Genomic DNA, 19,416 nt, shown 5'->3' on the forward strand with positions numbered 1-19,416 from the left:
TGACGTTGCACGGTGTTCAGATTCCTCCAAAAGCCTACATTGAAAATGTCTGTGATGAAAACAACCCTAATATCAATTCTCAGTTTAAGAAAGATTAAAATAGTATGTTTCTTGCCCCACATGAAGATCATGTTGATCAAAAAGTTCACAGATCCAATTTACTTTTCATAATGGATGCCAAATGCCATTAAACAAAAAAAACCCAAACTAATATTACATGATGAGATGTCCTAACTCATCATACAATCTTGAACTACATTTGTTTAAGCCTAATTTACTTTCACTCTCCAGTGTCCTTCAAAAAAATTAAGATTCCATGATTGAAATGTAATTTGTAATGACAATAAAGATAGCACTGTACTTTAATGGCAACCAGCAATGTTTTTTAATATAAATCTATTCAAATCCAAGTTATCCAGGTCATACAATTTCAGGTTAAGTTCAAGTCAATGTCATTACAGGCTTACACGTTGATACCCAACTGTACCACTCCCCCATAGATCTCAACCCCTCAAACGTTTTTTCAATGTGAGATGACTCATCAGTTCCAGATGAATCACTCCTTCCTCCAGCTCAATAAAAAACTAGTATCAGTAAAACAAAGCTGGCATCAGTAATCGTGGCAATGAAACCACCCCACTATCATAAAAACCTATCCTGCTTTCTACCCTTAATGTCACTATTAGCACATTCCTTAGATAAGATCACCACCGTCAACACCCCATTGTCCTTTTGTCTATGACATCTTTGGCAATCTCTTCTTTGCCTCCACCTATCACTGGCCCTTTATCCAGCTCTACCTGTCCCACCCACCTCAACCAGCTTATATTTCACCACATTTCTATATTTCTTTAGTTCTGATGAAGAGTCATTCAGACTCGAAATGTTAACTGTGTTCCTCTCTGCAGATGCTGAGTTTTTCCAGCTATTTTTGTTTTTGTATCATAAAAACCTATCTGGTTTGCTAAAGGCCTTTAGGGACGGAAAGCTGCTGCCCTTACCCAGTCTGAACAATATGTGAGTCCAGACCCTCTGAAATGGCCTGGCAGGCTACTCAGTTGTATCAAGCCTCTATAGAAAAGTTGAGGAAGAATAAAACTGGACAGACAACCCAACATGGAAGGTACCAGGAATGACAAAGGAACACTTGCCTACTCCACCTTGTAAGTCCTCCTCACTAACATATGGGGACTTGTGCCAAAATTGGGAGAGCTATACCACTGACTAGTCGAGCAACAGCCTGACATAGTCATCTCACCACATCATTCCTTATAGCTAATGTCCCAGACTCCACCATCACATCACTATTCTAGAGGTGAAAGCACAGTGGTATACAGTCAGGAGGAGTAGCCTGTGGAGTCTTAAGCATTGATTCTGGGCCCCATGAAGTTTCATGGCATCAGGTCAAAGGTGGGCAAGGAAACTTGCTGCTGATTACCACCTACTGTACTCCCTCAGCTGATGAATCAGTAGTCTTCCATGTTGAGCACAATTTTGAAGAAAGACTGAGGCTAGCAAGGGCACAATGTAATCTTCAATGTTCACTGAAGAGAGTTCAATGTCCACCACCAAGGCACATGTTACTACTACTGAGTCCTAAAGAACATATCTTCCAGATTGGGCCTGAGGCAACTGGTGAGAAAAACAAGAGGGAAAAACCAACTTGACTTCACCCTCACCAATCTAACTGTCGCAGATGCATCCGTCAATGACAGTATTAACAGGAGTGATCACCTCACAGTTCTCGTGGAGGCCCTCTATTGTATTTTGTGGCACTACCACCATGCTAAATGGCAGAGGCTCAAAATAGATCAAGCACATCAAAACTCTGCATCCATGAGGCATTGCAGGCCATCAGCAGCAATGTTATCTTCTCCCTCAATCTTTAACTACATGGATCAGCATATCCTTCACTCCACCATTACCATCAAGCCAGGGGGTCAATTATAGTTCGACGAGGAGTGCAGGAAACCATGTCAGGAGTGGCACCAGGAATAACTAAAAATGAGCTGAAACCTAGTGAAGCTACACCATAGGCTTACATGCATTCTAAACAGTGGAAGATAGACAGAGCAAAGCGATTCCACAATGAACGGATCAGATCAAAGCTCTGCAGTCCTGTCACATACAGCCGTGAATGGTGGTGGAAAATTAAACAACTAACCAGACAAAGAGGCTCCACAAACACACCTCCCTCAATGATGGGGAAGCCCAGCACATTAGTGCAAAAGGCAAGGGTGAAGCAATTGCAACTATTTTTGGCAGGAGTGACTAGCGGATGATCCAACTCGGCCTCTTCCTAAAGTTCCCCAGCATCACAGGTGCCAGTCTTCAGCCAATTTGATTCACTCCATGTGATATCAAGAAATAGCTGAAGAGCCTGGTAACAGAAAAGGCAATGGGCTCTGTCAACAACCTGAATGTAGTACTGAAGACTTGTGCTCCAGAACTAACCGCACAAATACAGCTATAATACTGACATCTACCCAACAATGTGGAAAATTGCTCAGGTAAGTTCCCTGTACAAAAAGGACAGATTCAATCTAGCCAATTAATGCCCATGGAAAGTGCTATCCAGCAGCATTTACTCAAGCAATAGCCTGTTGACCAACACTCAGTTTGGGTTCTGTCAGGGTCACTTGGTCCCAGACCTCATTACAGACTTGGTCCAAACACAGACAAAAGAGCTGCATTCCAGAGGCGAGATGAGAATGACTGTGCTTGACATCAAGACAGCTAAGTGTGGCATCAAGGAGGCCCAGTAAAGTTGAAGTCAATGACAATCAAGGGGAAAACTCTCCACTTGTTGGAGTCATAACACAAAGGAAGACAGTTTTGGCTGATGGAAGCCAATCATCTCAGTCCCAGGACATCGCTGCAGGAGTTGGTCACAGTAATGTCCAAGGCCCAACCATCTTCAGTTGCTTCATCAATGACCTTCCCTCCATCATCAGGCCAGAAGTAGAGATGTTCGCTGATGATTGCACAATGTTCAGTACCATTCAGTTCTCTTCAAATACTGAAGTATTCTATGCCCACACAGAAGGCACATGTCAAGGGAATGATGAACAAGTCCACTTGCCTGGATGACCGCAGCTCCAAAAACACCCAAGTTCAACACCATCCAGGACAAAGCAGGCCACTTGATTGCTGCCCCATCCACCACTCAAACATTCAATCCCTCCACCACTGACACACAGTGGCAGCAGTGTGTAGCATCTACAAGATGCAATGCAGCAACTCGCCAAGCCTCCATCGACATCATGTTCCAAACTCAACCTTCAACGCCTAGAAAGACAAGGGCACAGAAACGTGGGAACACCACCACCTGCAAGCTCCCCTCCAAGTGACACACCATCCTGACTTGGAACTATATCGCTGTTCCTTCAATGTTGCTGAGTCAAAATCCTGGAACTCCCTTGCTAAAACCACTGTGGGTGTACCAATACCACGTGGACTACAGTAGTTCAAGGCAGTGGCTCAGCACCATCTGCTCAAGAGAAATTAGGATGGGCAGTGCCAGCAATGCTGACATCCCATAATCAAAGAAAAAAAGCCATACATAACTTCTTGGGGATGAATTTTACGCTAGTGCACCAATGACAGGTTCCACACTAGGAAACTCGGCAGCGTTCTGACTTCTGGGCCCGCTGTTGCTCATGCACAATAAAACGCTAATTGCTGCCCATTAGCAGCAAGGCCAGGTGACAGACTGTCATCTTCCCAGTGAGCTCTGGAAGGTGGGACGCCTGGTCTGAGGCTGGAGGCCATAACCTGGAACCAAGTTACAGCCAGCTCTTTAAAAGGCCTCCTGGTATGGGATAATGTCAGGTGACCCATCACAGGTGCATAAAGTTTTCAACAGTGAAGAATTTTGTCCTTTGCAGTCCATCCAGGTAAGCAAATTTTAATTAGTACTAATGTCTGTCAGCAGTCTGAAGCCTCAACATTACCCAGATTATAATAAATCAGCAAATCTAGCAGCTTTAGACATTGAGTAGTTGTACATTGATTGTATATCTCCATGCATAGATGTTTGTACCACTGGAGCAAGGTGAGAAGTGCTCCCAAATTCAGTGAGGCTGCCCTTGGTACCCTTCTCCGTGCAGTCGAGGGAAGATGTGACTAGCTCATGCCGAGTGGTGGGAGGAGGAGGAGGAGGAGGAGGAACCACAGGCAGATGCTTATTGCATGGGAGGAGGTGGCTGAGGTGTTGTGCAGTGTAGATGTCATGATCACAGTGCTTAGAAAGATTCAATGATCTCATGAGGTCGGCATGGGCGTGTGGCATCAGTATGAGCAATATTTGTTCAATGCGATCGAGAAAAGAAATGCAGTAGATATTTGAGATTACCTGCTCATCCAAAGCTGCCTGTTTCCACAACTGCACAGAACCATGCCGCTGCTCATTCGTAGCAGTGACCAATTTAAACAGGTGTTGGCAGGATGACCTTCTGACACCTGAGCATAGGCTTTAGTCAGGCATGCACTGATCTGTTAATGGGGTTGAGACATGACAGATGACCATTTGAGATTGTTGATGATAACTCTGTCAAATCTTTTCACTAGAAGCGAGTCTACAATGCCTGCAAGCACCCCTGCACAGGCAGTGGATGAATGAGACTGCCAGGAGTTTTGACAGTGGCAAGATATGAGGGAGGCCTGGTTCTGGCCAGATGGCAAAAATATCAGACTTGGTGGTAAGAGGAGATGGTCAGTGTGGTTTAAAGGTGTCATGAAGAAATGAATGGTGTTTGGTGTTGGGATTTCACACTTTGGAACCTTGATGAGTGTCATGATCAGAGGTTTCAGGTCTTCATTCAGGGGTTCATGGTTTCCAAGGAGTTCATTCACGTGTCTGGCCGTGAAAAGACTTATGAGAGTCGAATGTTAGGCATGTTGCATTAAGTAATGTGATACCCCATTACCCCCCTTAATGATTTCTCTCTGTTACAGGGGAAGCTTCTTCAGCACAGCCCCCATCCAGGCCACGAAGCGGTGCAGCAACCTCCCTCCTCCTCTTCTGAGGAACCCTTGGAGAGTGCAGTGTCACATCCTCTCTTTGCACCCAGCACCGTCGCAGATACTGGCATCTCGACAGGGTTTAATGCGTTGGAAAGGGGTAAGGACTGGTAAGGACACTTCACAATCACAAGTGCAGCTGCTGGATAGTGTCGTGGAGCAGGCCTCGGGCAGTGAGAAGAGTGCTCGGATGATCCAGAGTTTGATTCCAAGTCGGATGAGGTGCCTCTGGAGTTATCCATAAGGCAACAGATGCTAGATGTTCAGTACAAGGTCCATGAAGATTTGGCTGATATACCAGAAATGCTGTGTGCTCTGGCACGGACTGTGTAGGTGTCCATCCAGGCCACAAGCAATGCAATCACCCACTCTTTAGCATGCCAAGCCTCCACCATGGACAGACTGGTTTTTATCCTGGAGACGCAAACAGAGTGCATTGCAGGTGAAATTGTCAGAATGCTCTCTGACCTCCACACTGACACCCTGGCTCTGAACTCAAGAGCTCAGACCCAGGGTGCTTGGTCTCCCACCCAGCTCCTGGAATCTCACGAGTTGGCAGGGAAGACTAACTGGTCCCAGTGGTGGGGGATGAGCAGCAGCTGCCTCCATCTGCAAGTACCTTTTATGACACTAATGAAGGGAGTAGCATCTCCTCCGTCCAACAATTGATGCTGGCCTTGTCCATTGCTGTGCAAGAGTCTCCTGAAGTGGCCTGCAGCTCAAACTCCAAGACACGCAGAGGATGCCTGCTGAAATCATCCAGGGCAAGAGAGGTGGCAGATCAGATGCCTCTCTCTACTACAGCCACGAGGGGATAACACTGCACTGGAGAACATGTGGACATTTAGTCCATATTCACAATAGTCACAAATAGGGGCACTCGGGTGACATCTCTCTTTAAAAATGGATTTTGGTCTTGAAGACTTGTGTTTAAACTCAGGAGACACATTCCCTCATGCTTGTGTTCCTTTTAGTAGCTGTGGAATGTGTGACTAGTGGCAGTAGGTGGAAGTAGGATATCAAACTTTGAGGGTGGGCTGGAATAAATGTGCAAACTTGTGAGTGAATGGAGAAATTTTGTATATAAGGGCTTCAGGGCTTGCTCATTCTAAGTGCAAGATGGAAGGATATATTTTCAGAAACCTGTTACATACATGTGGTGCAAGGCTTGACAGAAACCATTAACCATATCCAGGTGTCCCTGGTGTCACAGCCATCCACCTGGTCATGGCCAGGGGCATTCCCAGCAGCATCACCGTGTTCCCTGGCCTCATCCTCATCTTCAGACGACTGGCCCCCTTTCTGGTGTCTCTTTATCCTCCAAAGTAAGTCCTCTTTGTATTGCAATGTTGTGGAGGACACTGCAGACAATGACCATCAAGAAGACCCGTAAGGGAGAGTCCTGTAATGCACCTCCTAAACAGTCCAGGCATTGGAAATGTATTTTGAGAATGCCGACTGCTGCTCCACCATGGCCCTGGTACTGGCATAGCTCTCATTGTGCCTCCTTTCCCCCTCAGATCTTAGGACTCTCACAGGCTTCATAAGACATCTCTTGAGAGGATAGGCCTTATCGTCTAAAAGCCAACCTTCTAATGCATTCGGGCCATTGAAAAGATCAGGAATTTGTGGTCACAGACCAATTGCATGTTGATTGAGTGGAATCCCTTCCTGTTAATGAGCCTACAGGGCTGTCCTGTAGGAGACTTGATGGTTACATGCGTGCAATCAATGGCTCCCTGTGCCCTGGGGAAACTAGCACCGACAGCTAATTCTCAGGCTGTTTCCATCTGGTTTTTGGCAAGGTTACTGTTGGGGTGGGGCCCCGATGGTCCCGAGTGAAGGGGAATAAGCTGGCTCCCCTCTTTGTTCAACCCACTGGGTTGGTTGTAACAAGGTCAGTTTAAAAATCCTTTTCCTGTGGATACCTTTCCCCAGTCCAAATATATTTACTTCTATTAAGGAGCTAATTTAACCAGGCTTTCTTGAGTCAAAGGAAGAGTAAGCTTATTCGTTACTAAAACCCGAGAAAAAACATACACACAGATCAGAAGTGAGAAGTGAAGAGTCCAAATAAAAGGTAAAAAAATACAGATCAGTTTTTTCCATGAGGCACAGATGGCGATACGTTGCAGTTGTTAAGCTGGGTGATTCCGGTAGAGCTGACTTTGGCAGATTTGCAGGGTAGCTGAAGAAGCTGAACTATTTCTTTTTTGATTGTGGCTTCTGCTGAGTTTTGCCTCCAGCAACAGAGAAAGGGAGGGAGGGAGGGAGAGAGAGAGTGGGAGGGAAGGAGAGCGGGAGGGAGGGAGAGCGGGAGGGAGGGAGAGCGGGAGGAAGAAAGGGGGAAGGTTGGGGGGGGAGAAGACGGGCGGGGGGCTGAGACATGGGGGTGGGAGATGGGGGGGAAGAGAGAGTGGGGGGTGGGAGAGATGATGGGGGGGAGGAGATGGGGGGGGAGAGGAGATGGGGGGGGAGAGTAGATGGGGGGAGAGAGGAGATGGGGGGAGAGAGGAGATGGGGGGGAGAGAGGAGATGGGGGGGGGAGAGAGGAGATGGGGGGGGGAGAGAGGAGATGGGGGGGGGAGAGAGGAGATGGGGGGGGAGAGGAGATGGGGGGGGAGAGGAGATGGGGGGGGAGAGGAGATGGGGGGGGAGAGGAGATGGGGGGGGAGAGGAGATGGGGGGGGAGAGGAGATGGGGGGGGGAGAGGAGATGGGGGGGGGGGAGAGGAGATGGGGGGGGAGAGGAGATGGGGGGGAGAGGAGATGGGGGGGGGAGGAGATGGGGGGGGGAGAGGAGATGGGGGGGGAGAGGAGATGGGGGAGGAGAGGAGATGGGGGGGAGAGGAGGAGAGGAGATGGGGGGGGGGGAGAGGAGATGGGGGGGGGGAAGAGGAGATGGGGGGGGGGGAGAGGAGATGGGGGGGAGAGAGGAGATGGGGGGGGAGAGGAGATGGGGGGGAGAGGAGATGGGGGGGGAGAGGAGATGGGGTGGGGGGGGAGATGAGATTGGGGGGGAGCGGAGATGGGGGGGAGCGGAGATGGGGGGGAGGAGATGGAGGGGGGAAGAGATAGCCGGGGGAGGCGATGGGAGGGGGGAGATACGGTGTGTGTGTGTGTGTGTGTGTGTGTGGGGGGGGGGGGGGGGAGGATAGTGGAGGGGAGAAAAGGATGGTGAGAGATACTTCGTCTGCAAACTGCAGGGGTAATTGTCCTCTCAGCTGGAATTTAAAAACCCGCCCAAACAAGCTTGCTCTTAAAAGAATGGGTTCCCGCCTAATGTGAATCTGGCCTTGAAGCTGTTTTATTGCCTTCTGGCCATATTGTTTCAGTCAGGGTGGTTGTTTATTGCTTCAATAGGCATGTTAATTGAAATTTGAATAATGCAGGCTGGTTCCCCACTTTTTGATCAGCCCACATATGTTATTATCTGAAACTGACAGGATGATATCACGAATGGCACCCGACGTCATTAAGCCACATAATACGCTCCGTGAAGCGGGAAACACTCCCGATCACGGAGCGTAAAATTAAACCCTTGATCTCTGTTTACTTGGAAGAATGCCACAAGCTATGCAATTCAGCAATGGCAAGTAACATCAGCACCCTCAAAACTTAACGTGCATGAAATTCATTTATAACAATAAAAACTGTACCAAGTCTCCAACTTAGTCTTTTCAAGATAACAAGCTTGGCTTTATGTGACTCTACAGCTTAAAAGCTCTAAACAACAAGCACAGACACTGACTTTGGGATGGAAATGGAAACACACCCACGTAATATCCAAGCTCTACAATATCAAACCCATTTGAGCTGCAGAGAAAATAAATGAAGTTTCCATAAAGGGATTTAGGGGAAATCATTTTTTTCAACTGAAACTATTTTTCTTACCTGGTCATACCAGCAACGTATACTTAGTTGGCCACACATGCAATTATTGGAGGAGCAGTCATCATCACAGAAACAGTACTGTACAGAATAAAGAGAAAGATTTATGGAGATTACAACATTGATAGGTAACTAAACAAAAATTAAATCTATAAAGAATTCTAAAATCAATTGTGCTAATGAAGTTGACACCAAATTTAAAACATCTTACTGTCATTATGTAAATCAAGCTTTTGTATTAGTTTAAATAAATTCTGCATACATTTTTTAAATCTTACATTAAGGTGAGGTACCATGCAGCTGATAAAAAGATACATTGGTTATTGGCAAAAGAAAAGCATCTTTGTTTTCCCTCCTTTAAATTTGAAAATTCGCTGGTCACATTAATCTGGGGAGCAATACTTCGTCTTACTACTGTCAGAGCAGGCAAATAAACCACATGTTAAATCAGTCATGCCTGACAAAACTTTCAAATCTAGCCAAGTGAACTAGGCATGGTTCAAGTGCAGCATCAATACTTAAAAACACCCTTTTGAGGGCTGAAGACTTTCTTGGTAGGAATAATCATAACTCTGGCATAGAAATCTAAACTGATCTGAATTTGATCAGGCTACTTTCTCTAGGTCAGAACTCAGCTGTGCTGACTTCTGGATGGAATTTCCTGGAACTTTGTGCAAGAATGGACAAGGAGCCTGAACCCAATATAAACAAAATGTTGGAGGTGAGCCTCACGTTCTCTTCTATCTAAAATGTCACTTCACATAAACAAATTGATTTATCTGAACAAATTTGAGTCTCCATAAATCACAAATCTTGCTCTAAAATTCAATCTCCCACTCAACACTGCTCACAGGATTTTCTTTAAAGAAAAAATCACAAAATATTTACAGTAGCACACAGAATTAAAATAAAATGTAATTTTAAAAAGACATAGCTGAAGCCAACCCTGAAGATTGATATTTCTCCAATGCACCGGGGAACAGACATAGAAACATTCACACATGCGTAGGTTACAATTAGTTTCCCTATCAATATCTGTCATTTTAATTTTTTTTAGCAATAGTGGCCTTGAATGTTTATCACCTAGATGGATAAATATAAAATTAATATTCTGGAAGGATTCACAGAGCACCTATTTGAAGCCATTATTTCTGGAACAACAGAGTTAGTCACTTGCTAAAATTGTTATCAAGGCAATTATCATAGGCCACGTTTACTAATATCAACCTGCAAGATAGCTGAGCTCAGATGAACATAAAATGTGTGTTACCCTTTTTATCCACAATTTAAGAACTCAAACTGTTGGTGTTTTCAGGAACAGGTAATAACTGTATCAGGAAGGATAGTTACACCTTTGGGAGTGTAGCAGTTGTAGAAGAGTAGAAGTATTGACTGGCCTGAGTAGGATCGTCTTGAAAAAACAAATGTTTTTAAAAAGGTTGGCGATTTGGAGCTGTTACTACAAAATCCTATTGATTTAAGTTTTTATAGTTTGTGTAGTGTCAGAGTACACAAACAATTTTGTGCGTGTGTTGTGCACAAGTAAATGTGTTTTTATATGTTTGAATTGGTTGTAATATTGCAGCTGAATAAAATGATTTCACACATCCCTACTTTTACTTCCCTAAAAAATACTCCCACCTTTCTAAAATGATACATTACAAAACATAATACTAGGTATACAACCTATTTAAAGTTAATGCACATTTGAAGCATATAATGAAAATCAAAAAATTCTCACACTCAAATTTAGGATGCGGTACATAAATCCTACAGCAGTTCGCAAAGGATAAAGTTGATACAGTAGCATGAATACAGACTGAAAAATCAGAATTTGGAGTTTAGAAATTCTTAGTTCAGTAATTTTTGTAAACCAATTGTTGATTTGAAAGATTTGATTTCTCCCAATTTTTTTTTATTTAATTGCAGTACTCATGAAGAGAATTTACTAGAAACTTTATATATTTACAATATTGACTCAAGCCTGGTCACTGAGGTTTAGGGTCTGCAGATCAATGGATTGCAATACTGCATGGAATAGTATCTCAATCAGCTTTCCCAAACCACTTTTTTTTTAAGAAAAGGACTCTTACAACTTGTACATTAAGAAGTTCAGTGCCTACTGTTTGGTAGGATAAGTCCCAACATAAAAAGCTTTTAACCCTATTTTGGTGAGAGAGAAACATCAAACTGACCTTCATGTTTTGCTCTCCTGTTGCTTCATTTTTCCCTCTGCTCTCCTTTGGCTTGTGATTTAGAAAACATAATCCCTACATTTTTCTAATCATCCTGCAACAAACCTATTGAGGCGTGAGAAAGTGCAGGTGGTTCTACTTTAATTTGAAAAGGAAGTTCTCCAATTTTTAAAAAAAAGGAAGCTGACAAAAGACATTGATCTAGCTCATCATGGGTGCCAGTACTATGACAGAAGTTTACACTGCTAGCATGAAGACTGGACAAACCAGTTCAGTTCTCTTAACAGTCCAATAGAGAGGTCGTAGCTCCACCAGTAGATCAGGAGACACAGGAAACAGTGAATCTCCATTGCCTTCAAGCGCACCAAGGAGAAGTAGTGAAGTTTATGTTTGCCAGTGTGGTTGGGCTGTGGGTGACCTGTACATCAGGAATTAATGACACGAGAGCCAGAAGTATCTTGCATGCATTTTGAGCCAATCTGTAACTGCAAGAAAGTGACCAGCACACACATTTACTTGTGCACAACACACACACAACTGTTTGTGAAATCTGACACCACAGCACAAACTATAAAAACTTATTTCAACAGGATTTTATAGTAACAGTTCCAAATCTCCAACCTTTTTAAAAACATTTGTTTTATACAAGACGATCCTACTTAGGTCAGTATATATTTCCAAATCAAATGCATTCCTTCACACGAGTATGCTGATCTTGCTTCGCCTCTAAAGTTCTACTCTACTACAACTGCTGCATTCCAAAGGTGTAACTACCCTTCCTGATACAGTTATGACATAGTACTGATGGTGTTTTCAGGAACAAGAATTGCCAGTATTGTTACACATCATTCTTGGTGCATTCACTATACAATGTTTTAGTATCAGAGCCCCAAAATTTCAGACCTCAGTACTTGTCACAAAATATTACCCCTTACACTGATCCTTCCTACCTGTACGAAAATGGTTCCGAAGAATGCTTCTGAAAGAAAACAATAGAGTCCAATACTTTCTAAAATAAGTATCTTTAGATAGTGTGAGGAAGGAGACACAATTTGCCCATAATGTTGGTGCAATAATGTTTACCTGGAATATGAAAATGGCAGGTGCGTTAAAGATTGATCTGTGACTCCACTGTCATGGAATCCTTATAGAATAAAGGGGCTAAACAAAGGCATGCTTTTAGCTTAGGAGAGCACAAACTAAATATTGCAAAATATGGACAGTAGCGTATTTAGTGTCAACCAATGGTCTGAAACCAGGCGATGAAACTTCCTAAGTTTTTGATTTTTTGGAGTATTACAGTGTCTCTTTGAAGTAATGGCAATTCGACTGCCATGTTATAATCTTATTTGTAAAGTTATCATTTTAACCCAAAAGTGCTCATCAGAAACAGATTAATAACTACATGAAACAATAGCCAATTGTCTTTTTCAAATGCATGGTAACAAAAACCTTAGTTAGCCAGCCAGAATGATTATGTATACTAAAAATGCAGCCCCAAGACCTATTAACATACACATAATAGACAAACATTGGTTAAGTGGCAGATCCATTAAATCACTTCTGTTCCATGAAATATTATGCCAAGGTTTAGTTAATCCTTTGAACACTGAAGTAGAATTTCAACACCAAATTATCTTATTTGTTTTATGCTAAGAATGTAATGAAATATTAAAAATATGTTGTACAGTTCTTTGCAATTCTCCAGTTTTGTTTTATAATAATGATATGACATAAAACTTGAGCATCATTTTCCAATCAAAGAAAATCACTACTTATGGGATGAGCTTATGAAGATTCATGGTGTTGTCAAGGCCAATTGACACGTAATCATATTAAGGAACTATTGAGATGGATCTAATAATGACCTTCAACATTCTTCATCCCTTTGATATTTAAAAAAGAAAATAGTCAAGATGACCTTTATTTGTCACGCACCACCTTCAAGAATTTTGTACTAGTACAATTGACATTAAACTCAGTATGAAGAAAATAGACTTTCCTTCCTACTGTCCTTTTTACTTATAGAAATTCTAAGTGAAAGGCCAAGGTCCACACTGCAGGGCACCACCAGAGCTGAAGAGAGTCAGAGAGAAGATGTATTAAATCAAGTGTTGATGCTTGGTTTATTTCTGGATATAACTCATATTATGCAAAAATTATCAGCACTAAATATGACTGTAATGCATTTTAATTTTGATGATTTTCTGGGCAAGCCAGACTCAAATGTCTGTAGGACTTAGTAGCTGAGTTGAAATATTGTCCCCTGTCAGTTTATAATTGGTTGTGACTGATTTACAGCTTTTCACAACCCCAATTCGTCTACAAGCAATTTATAATTATGCTATTTTCTTTTATGAATATATTTGAGGTGTGGACAACATTACCAGGGCATATCTAACACCCATACCTTGCTACTCAGAGGGCAATAAGTTGACCACAGTGTGGAACTGAAGCTATGTATAGACCCCTGTAGGAAGGGAGGGCAGGTTCACTTCCTAGAAAGTCATTAACAAATCAGATCAATTTTTTTTTATATAGAAAATCCATGTTTTTATAGTATTTTCTGCCACTAACCCAGGTTTCTACTGAATTCAATTTCACAACTTGCCATTAATGGATCTGAACTCATTATCTCCAGGCTGCCACTCTCATAATGTGCTGCCTTACCCTGCAATTATTTAGTCTGTCTTCAGGAAGTGTTAATGGCACTACATTTTGTAATTGACATTGCTGAACTTTACTACCTTTCAGACATACCTGCAAATGTGTGATGTTCCTGTCAATGTTCATTGGAGAAGTTACACAGTTTTGGGAAACATATTTATAGTCGTTTGGGCAAGGTTCATCATCCACACCATTGACACATGGAATTGGTACATGTTCATAACCACGACCAATATCTCTGTTATTTGAATTTAAGAAAAAGAATATATTTTTTGTTGAAGTCAGTGATGATCAGAACAACTGAAACAAGCATACAATTAGAAAGGTTATGGTGAATACAAAAAACAGAAGGTGCAGGCAAGCTCATTTTCCATTTCCTATTGTTGCAAAGTACAAATTTAACTGGTCTTGGAAAGCATTCAAAAAGTTTTCTGAATGCAACAAGAAATTAGCTATGCACAAAGGTGGAAGAAGTATCACAAAAGCATTAATGGAATTTTCTTTCTAAATTGATGAAACTTGTTCAAAGCTCTACTTGAACTGCAGTTGCTGCGTGAACAATTTGACCATGAGGTTCACCACATGGGTGTTTGGGTGTTAAGCATCGCCTGTGCAAGAAGAGAAAATTGAACAGGGATGACGACGTGCTGGTTACAGATCATGGCGATCCCCCCACCCCCCTGTCCCCCATTTGTTTAAGTATACTTAATAAAATTAGGCATGTTTTGTAATGGACAAATGGATTTTCTCTCTGCAGTATGTCCAGATGATGTTCAATATCAGAAAGGGTGGTGTTGGCCAGTCCTAATTCCCTACCCCGTCACAAATTGACATCTAGCAACACAATACAGTCTGGGGATAAAACTTGGAACCATTTTGTCAAACATGACTCAGCCACACATTGGATAAACATACTAAACAACATACTGAAAGCTCTGACTTCCATATGTTTATATTCTTTCAACAAGAAAATTGAAATATCAGCTAACAAAGTTAAAATTTTAAATATGAAAAAAAACATTTATTACCATTTATATGTGAACATACATTCTCTCAAGGAGTTAAATGTTTCCACTATGCCTGGTTATTTCAACTGTTGCAATTAAAAATGTTCTATCTGATTACAGGAACTCACCAAGCCTCCTTTGGCAGCACCTTCCAAACCCACAACCACTACCATCTAGAAGGACAAGGGCAGCAGGTACATGGGAACACCACAAGCTGGAAGTTCCCCTCCAAGTCACTCACCATTCTGACTTGGAAATATATCAGTTCCTTCGCTGTCACTGGGTCAAAATCTTGGAACTCTCTCCTTAACAGCACTGTGGGTGTACTTACACCACATGGGCTGCAGCCATCCAAGAAGGCAGCTCACCACCATCTTCCCAAGGGCAGTTAGGGATAGGCAATAAATGCTGGCCTAGCCAGCGATGCCCACATCCCATGGATGAATGAAAAAGGAGCCTCTGACGCTGCTCCAAGTTTGTTAATGTGAGGAATGCAGTGTAAGATTAACATTATATTAAAAAAATTATATTAAAAAATACAATATCTCATCCCTTCTCTCAGGGTGATCTTAAAAGTACATCACATATAACTAATTACTTTGAAGTGCAGAGACTACTGTTACATTATCAACAAAAATCAGAACTTGAACCTCAATTTTCACTTGTGTACATAGATAACATGGAAAAACAATCCAGCACTATTGCTGCCTCTAAACATACATGCATACGAACATACAAATTAGGAGTAGGAGTAAGCCACTCTGCCCCTTGGGCCTGTTCCGCCATTCAATAAGATCATGACTGATCTGATTATAATCGCAACCCCACATTCCTGTCTACCCAGATAACCTCTCCCTCCCTTGTTGATCAAGAATCTATCTGGCTCTGCTTTAAAAATATTCAAAGACTCTGCTTACACCATGTTTTGAAGGCAAGAGTTCCAAAGACACTCAGCCCTCAAGGAAAAAAATTCTCATCTCTCTTAAATGAGCAACCTCTTATTTTTAAACAGCAACCCCTAGTTCTAGATTCTCCCACAAGAGAAAATATCCTCTCCACATTCACCCTGTCAAGACTCCTCAGGATCTTAAAGGTTTCAATTAAGTCACCTTGCTCTTCTAAATTCCAGTGGATACAAGCCTAACCTGTCCAGTTTTTCCTCATAAGACAACCCGCCCATTCCTGGTATTCGTCAAGTAAACCTTCTCTGAACTGCTTCTAATGCATTGACATCTTTCCTTAAATAAGGAGACCAGTACTGCACACAATACTCCAGATGTGGTCTCGCCATTGCCCTGTACAATTGAAGCATAGCCTCCCTACTTTTGTAATCAATTCCTCTCACAATAAATGATAACATTCTATTAGCTTTCCTAATTACTTGCTATACCTGTACCTGCATATTAGCCTTTTGTGATTCATGCACAAGGACACCCAGATCCCTCCGAATCTCAGAGCACTGGAGTCTCTCACCATTTAGATAATAAGCTTTTTTTATTCTTCCTACCAAAATGAGCAATTTCACATTTTCCCACATTATATTCTATTTGCCAGATCTTTGCCTACTCACTTAACCTATCTATGCCCCTTTGTAGCCTCCTTATGTCCTCTTCACTTTACTTTCCTATCTATCTTTGTGTTGTCAGCAAATTTAACAATCATTCCTTTGGTCCCTTTATCTAAGTCATTTAGATAAATAGTAAATAGCTGTAAGCGCAGCACTGGTTCCTGTAGCACACCACTTGTCACATCCTGCCAACCAGAAAAAGACCCATTTATGCCAACTCTCCGCTTTCTGTTATCTAGCCAATCTTCTATCCATGCCAATACGTTACCTCCTCCACCATGGCCTTTTATTTTCCGCAATAACCTTTGATGTCGCACCTTATCAAATGCTTTCTGGAAAGCAAAGTATAGTACTTGTGCCTTATCCACAGCGCATGTGACTCCTTCAAAGAACTCCAATAAATTGGGTAAACGTGATTTCCCTTTCACAAAACCACGTTGTTGCTACCAGATTGCCTTGATTTTTTCTAAGTGCCCTGGTATAACATCTTTAAAAGTAGCTTCTAACATTTTCCCTATGATAGATGTTAGGCTAACTGGCCTGATTTGTCTCCCTCCATTTTTGAATAAAGTTATATTTGCTATTTTCCAATCTAATGGAACCTTCCCTGAATCTAGGGAATTTTGCAAAATTAAAACCAATGCATCAACTATCTCAGTAGCCACTTCTTTCAAGACGTAAGGGTGAAGTCCATCCGGACCTGGGGATTTGTCAGCCTAATAATTTGCTCAATAGCATTTCCCTGGTGATTGTAATTTTCCCCAGCTCCTTCCTCCCATTTCCTTATTTAGAGCTATTTCTGGGATGTTACTTGTGTCCTCCATAGTGAAGACGAAGAAAATACCTGTTTAATTCATCCGCCATCTCCCTACTCTCCGTTATCAATTCCCCAGATGCACTTTCTATAGGACTAACACTCATTTTTCTTATTTAAATATCTATAGAAAATCTTACTATCCATCTTTATATTACTAGCTAGCTTTCTCTCAGACTCTAATTTTTCCCTCCTTATTAATCTTTTAGTCATTCTTTGCTGTTCTTCATATTTTTTCCAAATTTCTGAACTGCCACCTGTCTCTGAATAATTATATGCTATTTCTTTAAGTTTGATACGGTCTTTAACGTTTTTAGTTAACCATGGATGGTGGGCCCTCCCCTTGGAATTTTTCTCTCTCATTGGATTGTATTAGCACCATTTGTAAATATATTTATAGATTACAGTCATCTAATAGCAAAAAACACGTGAAAACCCAACAAAAATCAAATCCTCTCTGAGCATGTACCTTTTCCAATAAATTAGAACTGGCAAGTAACTGCAGCACTATTTGCATCTTTTAACAATTAAACAAAACATTCCATGCAAGTACATACATTAGAAAATGAACATTAACATTCACTCGTTGCTCCATACATGTTGCTCCAAGACAATTTTCTAACTACAAATATGCCAAAAGCAGAAAAGGAGCTCTAGGATACATAAAATTTTAAATACAAATATATTCAAGTTCAAATGTTTAGCTATTGAAATTGAAGCTGAAAAAGGCAGAGGTGTGCTATACTGTACCTGCTAACTAGTTTCTCAACCTGGGTAGTCTTATTGGCTGATGCTTGTTTCAGTTTTTTGTTCACCTGTAGCGCGACCCACACTTGAGAGTTCAGACTTGAACATTCGAGTGGTGTCTCTCCTTCCTTATTCTTAATATTGACATCAGCACCACGTGAAAGAAAAAGCCTAGATGTGCATAGTTAGCCAGTTTTAGTGCCAGAATATCCACAAAACACATGCCAAATGGCATAAAGAACATTTTTATTTGAATGGGAAATCTTTTATAACTTGCGTCAAACTACAATAATTCATACTTTATCCCACATTGTACTTCAAATCAGCATTTATAAGTCATCAGTTTAGCATCCCCACATCTGTGTTTCATTGAAGTGCAAGAGATGCATCTGTTCCATCAGTTTAGGAAACTGACACAGAAAATCAGAAAATTATGCTGGAAATGTTTAAAACGCTGGTTAGGCCACAGCTAGAGTACTGCGTGCAGTTCTGGACTCTGCATTATAGGAAGGATGTGCTTGCACCAGAGAGAGTGCAGAGGAGATTTATCAGGACGTTGCCTGGGCTGGAGAGATTTAGTTATGGGGAGAGAATGGATAGACTGGGGTTATTTTCCCTGGAGCAGAGGAGATTGAGGGGGGACATGATTGAGGTGTATAAATTTATGAGGGGCATAGATAGGATAGACAGGAAGGAACTTTTCCCCTTGGTGGAGGGATCAATAATCAGAGGGCATAGATTTAAGGTAAGGGGCAGGAGATTTAGAGGGGATGTAAGGAAGAATTTTTTCACCCAGAGGGTGGTGGGAGCTGGAACTCATGCCTGAAAGGGTGGTAGAGGCAAAAACCCTCATAACATTTAAGAAGTATTTGGATGTGCACTTGCAATGCCATGGCATACAAGGCTATGGGCCTAATGCTGGAAAATGGGATTAGAATAGTTAGGTATTTGTTTGACCGGTGCACACTCGATGGGCCGAAGGGCCTTTTTCTGTGCTGTAGACCTCTATGACTCTAAAATACTGTATACACGCTGGTGTACAGCTTTTCAAAACTGGAGCGTTCTCTACACTGTACAATAACGATAATATAGAAGTAATTTTGGTGATGGATTTAGCAAAGTGCTTTTCTTCAAATAAAATGTCTTTGTTCCACGCAATAGTCAAGGGCCATCTCCATGAACAATCAACGCTCCCAAAAAGATTGCTAAAAGGGGATAATTTTGCAGTGTAACTGATAACAGTAATTTCTCCGAGGACAGAGGAAAACAGAATTAAAGGAGGAGTTTTTAAAGTCTCATAAGGTTTTCCATGAGGCCTATAATCTCTATATAAAAGTTATGGTTGATAATCTTAGATTAAGATTAAAGCTTTCAGGGGCCTAAACATGTAGATTCATATTGTTACTGAATTGATCTTGTATTTTTAAAAGGATCAGGAACAAGGCTAAACAAAAAGTCAATATTTGTCACAGCAAATTCAAAATAAAACACAAAAGCAAATATATTT

At 41.8% G+C, this 19,416-nt stretch overlaps 1 protein-coding gene across 14 annotated transcripts in view; it reads right to left on the minus strand.

Moving 5' to 3' along the window:
- The window catches only part of ehmt1b (euchromatic histone-lysine N-methyltransferase 1b), a 171,579-nt gene that overhangs the window by 22,154 nt on the left and 130,009 nt on the right, over window positions 1-19,416 (minus strand). For 13 of the 14 annotated variants that reach the window (XM_041192991.1, XM_041192994.1, XM_041192999.1 and 10 more), the window contains 3 exons: window positions 17,913-18,080; window positions 13,868-14,012; window positions 8,916-8,993 (listed from right to left, as the gene is read on the minus strand). In XM_041192991.1, coding sequence (XP_041048925.1) covers window positions 8,916-8,993; window positions 13,868-14,012; window positions 17,913-18,080 — 391 coding nt within the window. Of the gene's footprint in view, window positions 1-8,915; window positions 8,994-13,108; window positions 13,184-13,867; window positions 14,013-17,912; window positions 18,081-19,416 lie in introns of those variants that run through there. The other variant, XM_041193002.1, reaches the window with a different exon arrangement.

The sequence above is a fragment of the Carcharodon carcharias genome, chromosome 8 (genome assembly GCF_017639515.1).
Source record: "Carcharodon carcharias isolate sCarCar2 chromosome 8, sCarCar2.pri, whole genome shotgun sequence".
NCBI classification, from domain to species: Eukaryota; Metazoa; Chordata; class Chondrichthyes; order Lamniformes; family Lamnidae; genus Carcharodon; species Carcharodon carcharias.